Here is a 13,924-nt window from a genome sequence, read left to right as displayed (position 1 = left end):
AGATATTGCTGAACAAATAGTTTACAGTTAAATAAAGACGGTATAACTCATTTAAATACTATTTTAATTTTACTTAATAATGAAAATAGATTGATGGATGGACAAAGGGACCCTACCTGTACAGAATCATTACAGTAACAGGGTTTCAAATCAAATGCAGCGTACAAGCTAGCTGTGTTAGCCGCTATGCTAACTGGTCAAAAATAACCATAGCTAGCCTATACTAAGAAAACTAATCATATTAATATACATTTTTCTGATATGTGAAAAAGAGTTGAGTAAGTTTTAGTGACACGTTCTGTTATGTGGAAAACATTAACAAAATATGAAAAATAGAAGCAAAGACTAACCTTTTAGGTCTATACGGTCGGAGAAGTTAGCTTGAGAACACATTTCTGTTGAGTCATGTTGATGTAGCTCACATTTTTCTCTTCCTCTCGATGTCTTAAAAAGGTTTTAGGAACGTGTTTAACATGTTTATCCAGAGATAAAACTTCAGAATCACATCCAAAAAAAGGATAATTTTGAACTTATTTGATCTGTTATATAATATTTGATAGATGGTCATCAAGAGGTTAGGGCCATTACATGACAAAAAAAAAAGCCTATTTTTTTTTTTTTTTTTTTAAACCTAAACAATATTTAGGAATCACTTTCACTACATCTACAGTTACATTTGGCCCCAGAGCAACTTTAATTACAGTATACAGAAAGGGCATGCTTCTATACTTTGTGCTGATTTCACGTGCCCATCTTTTTACTCACAGGCGCCCTCTTGTGGGCATTGAGGAAAAGCACAGCTCAATGAAAAATATTTTCTCATTTGCATGACGTCATGCCTTACATTATCCGCCCTGTGCTTCTTGACTTGCAGCACTATGAAAACTGGAGGCCCAACCAGCCCGACAGCTTCTTCACTGCCGGAGAGGACTGCGTGGTGATGATCTGGCACGAGGACGGCCAGTGGAATGACGTTCCGTGCAACTACCACCTCACCTTCACTTGCAAGAAGGGTACAGGTAAATGTCAGACAAGCAATGCAGAACATTGACACACAATGATGTTGATATGTCATTGAACAATGAAGAAAAAACTACATAAACAAAACTTTCATATGAATTTGTTCCTCAGTGTCATGCAGTCAGCCTCCGCGGGTGGAAAACGCTCGAACCTTTGGGAGACAGCGTGAACGCTATGAGGTCAACTCGCTGGTGAGGTACCAATGCAGCATGGGATACATTCAGAGGCACCTCCCTACCATCCGTTGTCGTGGCGACGGACATTGGGACGTTCCTAAAATCGCCTGCATGAACCGTAAGTCGAGCAAGCTTTCATTTACATTCATTCTGAAGTTCTCAAGATAACTTTCCACATTTCTGTTTGCAGCATCCAACTATCAACGAAGCTTCTTTCGGAAACATCAACACACGCGTCTGTACAGCGTCAACAACTTTAGGCAATGGCCGGATCAGCAGGTTTTCCACCTCCATCATCAGCGTTACAGGGGACGGCGAGATAAGCCGGAACATAAACGGAAGAGGATGTGATGACCAATGTGGCTCCGGGACAAAAAAAAAAAAAAAAAAAAGGAACAAGCACAAAGGAATACAAACAATCTAAGAGGACCTGTATTCGGGATGACAATGGAAGCAAGTGCCTTTTTTTTGTTTTTGTTTTAAAGATGACGTTTTCTATCGAGACACGTGGAGAAATATTTTAACTGGCTACTGGAAATGCAAAAAAAAGACGCTTTTTTTTAAAAAAAGCAACATTGATATGAGTGTTACTCAATTCCACCTGAGCTTTTTAAAACTGCCATAAGTGGGCCTTAGAAAAATATTGCAAATTTATAGCGCTTATGTTATGTGAATGAATTTTTCTTTTTATACAATGGGTTTGTTGACATTTCAGAGCATATTTGGTAGTATGAGTGGCGATTAATAATACAGAATTTGGTGTTGCCGTCATATGTCAACCAGTTTGATAATTTTAAATGCAACTTTTTTTTTTTTTTTGAACAAATCCTTTAATGGAGGCAGCTTTCAAAGGTACAAACTTAAACTCCAGCCTTGATGTTTTGCTGAGACATTTTTTTTATAGCAGAAAATAAATGCTATTCTATTTTGTAGTATGATTTATGCATCCTTGATAGAGATGTTGCACAGCAATAAAGCCATCAACACACCAGTGGCTATATAAAAAGGACGTAGCAGCATTTTCTGTCCACAACTTCTTGCTATGACATGTTTACAATAAACGTTAATGCTGTTTAAACGTGCACACCACAGAACTTTGCTCTCATCTGCTGCTTCTGAGCTACACTTTGCCTGTTACTGAGAGAATGTATTTTGTGAAACACTCCGAAAGACTTGAACGTAAAACCTGTTTAAGCAGAGATGCATGTAATTTATATGTTTCTTACCTGACAAATCAATGCCAGCCAGAATCACATTGATGATGTTGACCAATATGGTTAACACAAGCAGTGGACCAAATAATATGCAGGGCCCCATCAGCTTTAATAATCTTGTTCTGTACCAAAGACGAAATAATTTACAATGGAAACGTGATTTTGTTTTGTCTGTGAATGTCCTTATGAGTGTCTCAGCCTTAATGTGCACATAATATCATTTTGTATTTATAACAATTTGTTGTTGTTGTTTTTTGTGTGTGTGTGTGTCACACTGTGAATGTCTGGGGTGTTTGCGTTTTTATCTCTTAAAAATAGGTTAGCTTGTTCTCCTCTCTCTTTAACTCACCAAAGAAATAAAAACGAATATATGAATTTGCTGTGACGTTTCATTCCAGAAGACAAATTGAGGAAAAGGCTTCAAGAGACAATTTTGTGTTTGCGCCAGCAGGTAGCACTGTTGATCAATCTTTTGCTTCACTAGTGAGTCGGGTAAGGTTTTCCATTCCTGGCAGCAGCAGGCATAATAAATCTGTAAGTATGTTTTTTAAATTGACCAACAAATCCACTCAGAATGCCTTTTAATGTCATATTATTGTTTTGCTTCTGAAGAAAGAATCAGACATGCTTGACAAGACCCTGCGGAGATAACATTCTGGCGAGCAGATCATGGGAATTACAGAAAACATATGGAATAAGAAGGGTTGCCTCCTGATTCACAAAACATTTGCAGCATAATTGCTTTGCTGAAGGGTCTACATCAGCGATGGGGAACTTTTGGAGGCCATGCATGTCTTATCCATACCGTCAAGGGCCAGCATGTGAAAGTGAATGTTTTTTTTTTTTTTTTTTTTTTTTCCAAGTCATAGACTTAATTCACTTGAAGAGCAAAAAAAAGGAGTTTTCTGGCTATTTTTTTTCTTCTGTTTTATGTAATTGTTTTTTGTTTTTCGGAATAATTCGTTACCCCTAATTTTTGTGGAAATATTTGTTCTGTCTTTGAAAAGAAATCTTCTGAAAAACAGAAACACAATATTCAGAAAAAAATAAAAATATACCGAAAAACAGATTTTTTTTTTTTAATTAAACAAAGCCAAAAAAAAGTGGCCCATCATATTATTTATTTATTTATTTACCTTTTGTGCATCCTATATGTTTGGTTAAGTCTTGTTCTTTGCATGTGTTATGTAGACATTCCTTCAATGGAACTCTCACGAACCCAACCTAAACTTGACCCCATTCCCATGCATTGCAACAAGACTGCCTTTGAGGCTGACGACTGTTCCTTTTGTCTAACTTGAGGGGCTTCCCAGCCATATAGTGCAAATTAAAATAAGCCAAAGAATAAATAAATGCATTGAGGTTTATGTTGGTGTTAAATCTTCTCAATGAAATGGGTCCATGTCAGCTGTGGGGCCTCTCAATTAGCAGAATTGTTTTTATGACAAATGTTGATTGTGGGAAGAAAAAGTGACAGATCAACTGTTTGTTTTTTTGTTTTTTGTTTTTTTTTATTTCAAATTGTTTTGTAGGAAAATGCCATCAGAACTGTAAAAAAAAAAGTGAAATGTGATAAAATACAAAAATTTATTTTTTCTGATTTCGTTAAACTTCTCTTCAAAAAAACAAAAAAACAAAAAAAAACACTCACGGAATGCCAGGGTTGTCAAAATTACATTTTGCTAACCAGGATCATAATGTTTTTTTGTTTGTTTATTTGTTTTTTAAACTTAAAAACAAAATCCACGGGGTTCGAAACATTATTTGTTAAGAGAGAGAGAGAATAAAAAGAAGAAACATTTGTAATCATGACAAATTAGATGGATGTGTCAGACATTTCTGGCTCATGACTACAGTAATTTCTATTGCTATCAGCAAGTGGAATAACTTGTCAAAAAGTAAAAGTTTATAACTCAGTACTTAGGGAACCTTTTTTTTTTTTTTTTTTTTTTTTCCCCTGTACTAGAATAAAGTGTAATTACACATCCACTACAGTAGGTGGCGTTCTCATTGTCAGAGAGTGCGCCAGGAGTATTAGCTCCTCTGCAGAGGTGAACTTACAACAATTTCATAGACAAATGAGCTGGGATTTTCTACTTCCTTTGGGGGGCAGGGGTGAAACAAAAAGTAATCGAGGAGCACTGATTCAACTGTTATAGCAGCTGATTTGATTGGTGCTCTCTATTGAGAAGAAATCACAGTCTCAGTTGCTTACATTCAGTTTTTGCTGCGAAATGAAACATTTGACTACTGCAAAGTTGAATATATTGCAAAGTTTTATTATAAAGAAACCAATAATGGTTTCATTGTTTGCATTATGATCATAGCAGCGCTAAACTTTTCCATAATTACTCTGTGGAGAAGAAATAATCAACTCCTTGTCAATGATGTTGCGGCACTGATACATTTTTCAATCATTGATGATATGATAATGTCCTGTAACTGGTTCTTAAAGGTAACAGTTTCTAGATGTTCTGATGTTCATTTTAGTCAAGATGCGAAGCTCAGGTCATTTTTTTGTAAATGTTTGAGTTATGGTTGTGGCTCTTTGGTGGGCAAAGCTTCAGCTGGGCTCGTCAGGGCTCAGGCCTAAAGCAGTAGACACCGTAGAGCTTTTCTTGCTTGTCTGGAAATCCGACAACGCGCACCGCAGCCTCCGCGGGGCTGCAGTTCTTGCGGGGTCTGGAGATCGGGTAGCGGACGCTGCCGTCGGCCAGCCAGCCGGCGTCGCAGCGATCGTAGCCTTCCAGCTTCCAAGCGGCGAAAATGTGACCCACCTTGGCGATCTCTGCGCCGTCATCGAAGCAAGCCTGGACGGCCTCATCGAAGTTGAGCCTCTCAGGCTGAGTCAGCCAATAGAAACTTCCTGCATGTGTGGAGAAGACAAATCGCAAGAGTTGGTCAGGACGAAGTTCCAGTCCCATAAATTAAATTTAATGTATGTACTGTCATGCTACAAATTACACAGACAAAAAAATGGGACTTAAATGTACTCTGCACAGCAATAAATTATGGTCCACGTGGGCTAAATCTGCTGGCCAGATGTACCTCTCATGCCTCCATTTAGTCTCTTTCAGCTTTTCTTTTCTCCTCCTTTGCCAGTGAAGTAATGAAGTACAAATATTTTGTACAGTAGTTTGGTAGATTTAGGATTTTTTCGTACTTGACTTCAGTATTTCTTGGGTTGATCTGGCCTATCTTACCTGGAGTCTGGACAAATCAATGTTTTCTTGCTAAGTCTAAAAAAAAAAAATCCCACACTCACCATTCAATGGCCTGATGAAGCAGAACACATCAAAGAGGCTCATGTACTTGTCACGCCTGCCGTAGTTTCTGAGCCCGGGTCCTTTGTTGGCACCGCCACAGGGTTGTCTAGGCTTTGTGATGGGATACTGCACGGTGCCATCGTCCAGCCAGCCAGCATTGCACCAGTCCAGGCCGTCCTTCCAGGCTTCAAACAGGTGCTCAAAGGAGGCGATCACCGCATCCTGATCCAAACAAGCCTGCACAGCGTCGTCGAAGTTAAAGCTGTAGCGGCCGAGTGGCGGAGAGTAGGGGAACACCATACCTACGGCGGAGCAGATACCATTCAAAGTATTGCACGGGATGTCAATAATATCAGCCGTTTATGTCAGTACGCAACACAACCCTACATCTTTAATACACTCCAAGCCATTTTTACTGAAGCAACACCCTTCGCTCCGGCTGTTTTACTGGTTTTTGACTGATTTTGCAAGACCCACAGAATATTGTGTTCTGTTGCTATAAAAACATGGAACCTACCAAAAGAAATATTAGAGTCTCTTCTTTCATCAGGAGAAAAAATATATATTTGTACCCGTTTCCATTTTGTAGTAATTAGCATGAGAATATAGCTATGTTTCATCATTATTCACAAACCTGTTGAAAACACAGGCAAAAAAAGCTTGTTGCAACATGGCCCTGGTTGATCTCTTATACGCTTGCTGCCACCTGCTGGCCTTTTTTTTTTTTTTTTTTTTTTTTTTTAATAATAACTACCATTACTTTAAGCGACCTCTTCAGGTCAGAAGCTGCGTCAAAGCCTTCTGTATCCTTTTGCATAGAAAAAAAAACATAAAGAATAAACAAATAATCAAAAAAAAAAGTCTAAATCTGATTTTGGGAGTGAAGGCAAAGTATTAAAAACATATTTATACATTTTTGGATTTGAATGAGAAATGTATGCTAAAGATGGATGGATTTTTTTTTTTTTTTTTTACAGAATAGTATGCTTGATCGTGACACGTGGTATCACCAAGAAGCCTACCCCCCCCCCCCCCCCCCCACTGTTAATAAAGTAAGTTGCCTGTGGACTTCTAGCCCATCCTTTTTGCCCTCTCTATTTATTTATTTATTTATTTATTTTTGTTATCCAGCAACGCCGTCCATAGCTAATTAGCCACCGCGTGTTACAGTTGCCGCACGACTCATTCAGACTGTGCAAGTGCAGTGTGAAAATGGCTTTACTGGCAGCCTCTTGTCTTGCAAGATTGAAACAATCTTTGTTTGATAGTCTTGGACATAGTAGTGAATATATTTTTCACTATTTCTTTTGGTTGTTCAGTCAAAACAGACTAATTAACATTCATTCTATAAATGAAAAAAAAAAAAAAAGCAGGTGAAAGATCTAAATCAGTTTACCATCAGTGAGGGCACTTTGCACCTCCAAGCCAATCTGTTGTACGGTGTCCAACATCCCGTTGATGATCTCACAACGGTACGTTCCAGTGTCATCCTTGGAAACGTCAGTTATCACCAAGGACGCGTCTTCGCTATCCAGCTCTTGCAGGTAGACGCGATCCTCGAAGCTGCCGTAGGTTTTCTTGTGGAAGCCCATGGAAAGCAGCACGTCCTCATTCAGGGCCTCGTCGTCCGCCAGCTTGGTCCATTTCACTCGGATGCCGACGGTGAAGAAGCTGTGGCTTTCTTTCGGGAGACGGCACGGCAAAGTAACATTGGCTCCGAGGTCGGCTAACACCTTAACTAGAAAGGAGCACAGGATGGTTGAACTTTGTTAGGAATGTTTAGTTTGTCTCTAAATGGATCTGACAAAGCCTGTGAGTAAGACAGTTAAAAGTACAAAACCTTAAGTTAAAACAGATATAAACAAAGCTGATGACAAACACAACAAATAACTAAATGCTAGCTTCCTGTGTTACAAAAACGGTAGCTCATTTATTTTGCAACATTCGTTCCCACAACCTCTGTAATCACCGTTTTAGACCTCACAGGGCTCAGCTAAGTGGGCCTGAAGCAGCAACGTAACGTTGGCCCCCTCTCGGCAATAATAAGCCCCAGATGGACAGATGTACACAACCCCTTGACCCTTGGCTCCACAGGTACAGCCCTTGAACCAGTCTAGTAATCAGAATCAGGAACAGCTGGCAGCTGGTTTGAGACATGTTTGATTTTTGACAACAGGTCGTGAAGGAAATGACTGCTTGGAGCTTTGATTTGAATATTTCCTCCAGTGGGCAAACATGGAATAAGTGCACTCGTATCATTGAACCCATTTGTAAATAATCTGCTCACAAGCACACATTTAAAACACTTAAATACCCTGTTAAGTGGATTCAGATATTTGTTTCTAAATTATGAAACAAACAAACAAACAAACAAACAAACAAAATCATGTGCAAAGACTGAGAACTACTGTATATAATGCTCAATTTTGGACATAATGTGCAACTGTTTTTTCACCAGTGCCTCATTGTTGGCTATGAGTCAGGGTTATTATAGTTTTGGAATTTTCATTTTAGATAGTTTTTACTTCATTTTGAGTTTCGCTTTTTCAAATATATTTTAATTAGTTTCCAGGATGGTTTTGCTAGTTTTGACAAGTTTTAGTTATTTAATAAATTCTAGTTTTAGTTTAGTTTTAGTTAGTTTCAGTATTAGTTTTAGTTTTTCAAAAATGTGCATCACTTGTGCGCAATATTAAAACAAAAAAAACAAAAATAAAAAAAACATGGGAGCGTTGTCATCTGAAGGTGCTTTTCTATTGACTGCTGCTCGATGACATCACTTCTGTGACACACTTTTAAACATGCTTATTCCAGGATCAAGCGCTCGGAAAATGGATGGATGGAAAATTGTTTCTTGAATTTTAGTTTTTTCGTTAGTTTTAGTTAACTAGAAAAACATTGCTCTGAATGCACACATCACACAGAAAAACAAACCAACAACAGTGAGGAGGCAGGTAACATTTAAAATCAGACTTGACAGTGAGCGTGTACTGGGGATTCAGACTGGCGTGGGTGCTTTAGAGCGCCTCATTGCTGGCTATGAGTGCACACGCATCAGTCAGAGAAAGACAGAATAGCGAGTAGGAGGAGATTTTATTTTAAAAAGTCAGATTTAACAGGGATTTTCTGCTGGGATGGGCGTATTAGAGTGCCTTGTTGTACGGCATGTAAAAGTCCAGTGCCAAATATATGCGATATATTTCAGCCAATAGAGGCTAAGCACAAGAAGGATGCTAGACAAAATAGCGTCCACATTTCCACGTTGTACAAGTGGCATTTGATTGACATTTGAGCAGGTGTGGTTTCGCACGTTCAGCGGCGGCACGACCAAGCAGTCTGTGAGCAAAAACAATAGATTGATTTTACAAGATTTTCAAGACACTTAATATGCAGTGGACCCCCGTATACACACAGTTTATACACTGATTTTTACTATTTGGGGGTAGGCCTGGTTGTTAACAAAAATTTTTTTGTGCTGTGTCACATTTAAGACATATTTAATTTCACTTTACAGGTATCTTTAAAGGATTGACATTGAAAAAGCATCACTCGGCCTACTGTAGTCTGCCACTTAATAGTTACATCTAGAATTTTTCTTGGGCAAACAAGTAATAACTGGAGCCACTTGTCAGATTGAACCCATTTATGGATAATCCACTCTAATTCACAATAACACTGGAAAGCATCCAAAGGAGACCAGCGCTTCATTTTGACCACACATCAGATATCCTGCATCTGGACTTTGTTCAGAGGCTGTTAGAGTGTTAATATTGAGCTGTCATGCAGATGTCCTGTTCTCAGACTCAATCTGGCACAAATTTAACCAGAACATGCTTCACAAAACTGCATTTATGTTTAACCTGACTAGTCAAGAACATGCCAAGTATTATCAGAGGAAACACCAGTTTGTGTGCCAAATCCACATGAGTTGTTGTTTTTTTTGTCTGCGTTGCCAGAAATGACGCAAAGCTTTGCCAGGCCTCATAAATACTCTGCATGAGTACTCGTTTCATGAGGCGTGCTTAAAACCTGAGTGATTCAGAGTGACCAATCAGCTTTTGAAAATTCCTGGAACAGATGAGAGTGACGTCAAGATTGGCTCTCCAGATGTGATTGAAATTGTAAATCTCCTTAAAAAAATATTAATCCAACAAACAATGAAATGCTTACTTATTGAGTGCTATTTCAATATTTCAATCTTAATTTTGCAATCTCATTCAGTGGACGTGTGAGTCACTTTTTTTGTGACACTACACGGACACGCCCCTTAATCCATTTGCTATCCTACTATGCAAAGAACTGTCAAACAGTTAGAACTTAATGACAGTTTGGAAAAAAAAAAAACACCTTTGAATGAAAATACATCATGTGTGAAAAAATATTAAAAAGCTGCAGCTAATACCACTTGCAATTTCATAGCACTTTACTCTCCAGGGATAAAAGGTTGTATTAGAGTGTGACTGGAACCATGTGCGTCTTTCTTATACAGGAAACATCTTAAGCTTACCATCACTACATTAGTCTAAATCTGCAAAGTGACCTGAAATTTCAAAGGTTAACCCTTACATATCCATGTACCCATTGGAAGTTTGACCCGGGCCAAGAACATCCTCATAGTGACTGTCAATACCAAATGAAGAATGAACTATAGATCTTTATGAAAATAGCCTTTCAGACATTAAGTGATGATTAATCATCAATGATGATTAATCCTTAATCAATGTTTCAAAGACAAAGAAAAATGTGTATTTCATGTTTTACACCACTCACTTCTGGATATGAATATCGATCAAACACGCCCAGGTTTCAAAGCAAACATGGTGAAGCGACATTTAGCTGTTATGCTGCACACAAATAAAATAGGTTGCCATCATAATTTTTTTTTTGGTATATTTTGGGTCACACCAGGAAAGCTCATCAACACTATTTAAGGTTTAATGTCATTAAGGGTCAAGTTTCAAATGTCTGATTGACAGACAACAGGCTCCACCCATTCTTTCAGATGATGATGATTGAACACTCCAACCCACAACTTTTCCCTTCTTCGCTGCTGGCCTGTTTGTGTCAATATGGCAGACTAATTAACAAGCCTGGCTGGGGCAAACACTGCACGTCGAAACCTCCTCACTAATTACAATCCTGTATGTGCTTTCTGTACTGAATAATGAGCACAAATATAGAAAGTGGGTACAGCACCGTGGCATGGATGCATACTTAACAGCATAAGCAATCCGCTGCACACGAGCTGTCGTGTTAGATTGACCTCATAATTCATTAGCAGATGTGTGATCTCGCAACCTAAACGCTACTTGGGCCCCGGATTTGGATTGAGGCCATTTCCAAGCAAGCCCTTTCTCCAACCAATGAGCAGCACCCACAGTGGGAATCACACTCAACAGACTATGACCTCACAGGGAAAGCGTCATTGGCTGCCATTCAATATGTGGTTCAATACATTTGGCTGTTGGTCATTAATCTTAATTCGGCTCCTGTCAAGATGCCCGTTACTGTGGCAGATTGCCAAAATGCTTTGAGTGCAGAAGTGAATCACTCAAGTGTAGAACCGGCAACACCTTGTGAGCACTGTTGCATGCATTTTTATGAAATATAGAGCAGTGATTAAATGACATAATTAATATAAATCAAATCCTTACAGTACTATTCGATATTTCCCAATAAGGGCCCAATGTAAACTTATGGAGGAAAATGAATCAAAATTTCAGATTTGTGTTCGTTGTGACTGCTTAAGAGCTAAAAAAAAAAAAAAAAAGTTTTCATAACAATAACAATATAGTTTGCATGATTTAAAACATTGCTGTTAAATGAGCAAATGTAAACTAACATAAACATGAATTCAAACAAATCACATCAAACAGTCAGAAGTACTTTTCCGATAAGTTCAGTCCCAGCTGTGCAAATGCTTTCAAATAGTGCAGCCCCCCCCTGCCCCCAATTCCAACATTTGAACAAAAAACGTCACTACTTCCCAGTGTTGTCACTCCCAGACGACCCCGAATAGCACAAAGTTGGCCGACTATCCAGCCTGTGTCATCTGAGTCAGCATGCAGGGGATGCTGAAAGTGCATTAAAGTGCAAAGAATCACAGTTCTGTTCTATTTAACGTTTAAAAGTTCAACATATTGGCATCTAATCTTTAAGGAACTTTTTTTTAAAAGACAAATTTAGGTACTATTGGACATTACCGTGCCGAACAAACATTTCTGAACAAGTCATTATTTTAGAGTAGACCAACTAATGATTGCCTAACTAACTAAGGAACAAGCGAATGAGCCAACTGACTGACTGAAAATCCCCAGCAGACACGTTGACCCCTGTCAGACATTTCCTCCGAGTGGTCCTGTCCGACTTGGGGAGTGCTGGCAGCAACGGTGATTTATTGTCCCCGAGCCGCTCCACAACGTGCTGGTCTGCTGGCAGAAAGTCAGTGAGCCGACGTCTGTGAGTTACTACCCCAGAAAAATTTGCTCCAGTGACCCTCGTGCTGTGTTGCTCATTACACGGGTCATTTACGAATTACGATTCCAAATAACAAAGTCGCGTTTTTAACATGGTAAAAAAAAAAATGGAATCTTACCTGAATATGATGTGGGAGTGCCTGTTAGCTGACTGGACACACTTCCAGCCAGGGTCAAGGAGAATACAATGATGCACAGCAGACTTGTCATTTTGTCTTTTTTTTCCACAAAAAAAAGGCCCTCTTCAGTGGTAATATGAATTAAAATGAGTTTTTTTAAAAGATGGTTAACAACGTTTACTCTATTTTATTGATGTATTTATTTTTTAATCATTGTAGCCTCTTTCAGTGCAGCAGATGCCTTTGATGGTACTGGAAAGTTTGAGCTCCTCAGAGGTCCACACAAGTGGCTTTTATTGAAGCCCTGTACGCTCGAGACCACTCCCCCTTCACCATCAGCACATCAACATGCGTGGCTCGATTGGGGCTCCTCTTTGGCACATTCTCTGGAACCCCCTCCTCCACCTTGGTTGAATGGAAGACTTGGCTTGGCTTGTTCTCAACAGCCAGCACGTAGACAATGTATGTGATTGTGTGGACTACTCGGATGCAAGCAATCGCAATTGGGTTTATTTAGAAAAAGACAAATGATTGATAAATGTGAGGGAATTAAAAGTAATGTATCCACATTAGAGGCTAATATAGATCTTAAATAAGATATTTGAAAAGTGATTCTTGGTGTGGTACGGTGTACATTTCAGTAGTATTCAGCTTTTAAGTCTTGTTTTTGTTTCTTTTGTGCTTCTAAGGATTGTTTTAATTGGTACCTGCTGTAAAAAAAAAAAAAAAAGACAACTACAATAGAAAATACAATATGGACAGTTAAATACAATTCACAATAATCTAGAGCCAAATTTCAAAAAGTCATTTATGTGGGCATCAGTGGGCCTTTCAGTGGACAAAATTAGCAACGAGTAAATTTAAGTGAAAAAAAAAAAATGCAATTTATATTCTGGCCATATTGGACCCCCTGACGGACCAGTTATGACCAGTATGTTTGACACCCATGATCTAGAGACACTGTCACGCCGCCACCGGCGTGACAGGCCATGCTCTTATTGTCATAGTCTTGTTTCCTGTTTTATTTTGAATTTCTGATTCCCTTCTCACCCCAGGTCACTTGCCCTTCCTGCAGTTCACTAATTACCGGTCCCCGCCCATGATCATGTCCACCTGCCACCAATCAACCAAGACAATAAAAGCCACCTGCATTCTCCCCTCCGTTGCCGAAGTGTCACACACAGTCAGTGCATGGAAGCGTCCCACAGTCCTCGAGTCCTTGTTCCCGGTACCTTATTGTCTTGCCTTGTTTTTGTGCCTTGTCTTGTTTTTGTGCCTTGTCCTCCCCAGCGGAGCGCCTTTAGTTACCCCTTTTGCCTTGAGCCTTTTTCCTCCCTAGCGGAGCGCCTTTTGTTGTCCCCTATACCTTTTGCCTGTTTTTTCCTCCCCAGTGGAGCGTTTTTTGTTCTCCACCTTTTTGCTTCCCCGTTCTCCTCTCAGCTTGAGAGGAGACGCTGGTTGGCCGGAAATAAACCTGCTGCCTTGGTGGCTTACCTTATCCTGCGTCTGGGTCCTACCTTACCGCTTCGTGACAGTCAACTAATGTGTTTATCGGTTTTAGCTTCTATGTTTGATACAAGGTGACGACACCCAAACTATTGTAAGCATCATATTCATCAGTTATTTGGCAGTATATAAGACATACAGTGGTGC

At 39.3% G+C, this 13,924-nt stretch overlaps 2 protein-coding genes across 2 annotated transcripts in view; one reads left to right on the top strand and one right to left on the bottom strand.

The window, feature by feature from the left end:
- Nucleotides 1–2,785, top strand: part of LOC144019157 (uncharacterized) — a 32,201-nt gene extending 29,416 nt beyond the window's left edge. The window contains exons 15-17 of the mRNA XM_077522023.1: nt 875–1,019; nt 1,132–1,314; nt 1,387–2,785. Coding sequence (XP_077378149.1) covers nt 875–1,019; nt 1,132–1,314; nt 1,387–1,547 — 489 coding nt within the window. The 3' untranslated portion in view covers nt 1,548–2,785. The remainder of the gene's footprint in view (nt 1–874; nt 1,020–1,131; nt 1,315–1,386) is intronic.
- Nucleotides 2,786–3,947: 1,162 nt separating this feature from the next.
- LOC144019104 (hyaluronan and proteoglycan link protein 1-like) lies at nt 3,948–12,525 on the bottom strand. The gene is made up of 4 exons (XM_077521924.1): nt 12,272–12,525; nt 7,073–7,414; nt 5,676–5,978; nt 3,948–5,276 (listed from the first exon to the last, which is right to left on the bottom strand). Exons 1-4 carry the CDS (start codon nt 12,360–12,362, stop codon nt 4,987–4,989), a joined length of 1,026 nt encoding a protein of 341 aa, XP_077378050.1. The 5' UTR covers nt 12,363–12,525; the 3' UTR covers nt 3,948–4,986.
- Nucleotides 12,526–13,924: the final 1,399 nt, after the last annotated feature.

Source organism: Festucalex cinctus, chromosome 5 (assembly GCF_051991245.1).
Source record: "Festucalex cinctus isolate MCC-2025b chromosome 5, RoL_Fcin_1.0, whole genome shotgun sequence".
NCBI lineage: Eukaryota > Metazoa > Chordata > Actinopteri > Syngnathiformes > Syngnathidae > Festucalex > Festucalex cinctus.
This window is presented reverse-complemented; position numbering and strand designations above follow the sequence as displayed.

Bases quoted from the DNA above. Each gene is read 5' to 3' on its own strand.
- LOC144019104 (XM_077521924.1), bottom strand. From the start codon at position 12,362: ATGACAAGTCTGCTGTGCATCATTGTATTCTCCTTGACCCTGGCTGGA. The intron at 7,415-12,271 runs GTAAGATTCCAT...GCTCCTTTCTAG, and splicing joins CACTCCCACATCATATTCAG to TTAAGGTGTTAGCCGACCTC. The intron at 5,277-5,675 runs GTGAGTGTGGGA...CCACACATGCAG, and splicing joins CTTCATCAGGCCATTGAATG to GAAGTTTCTATTGGCTGACT.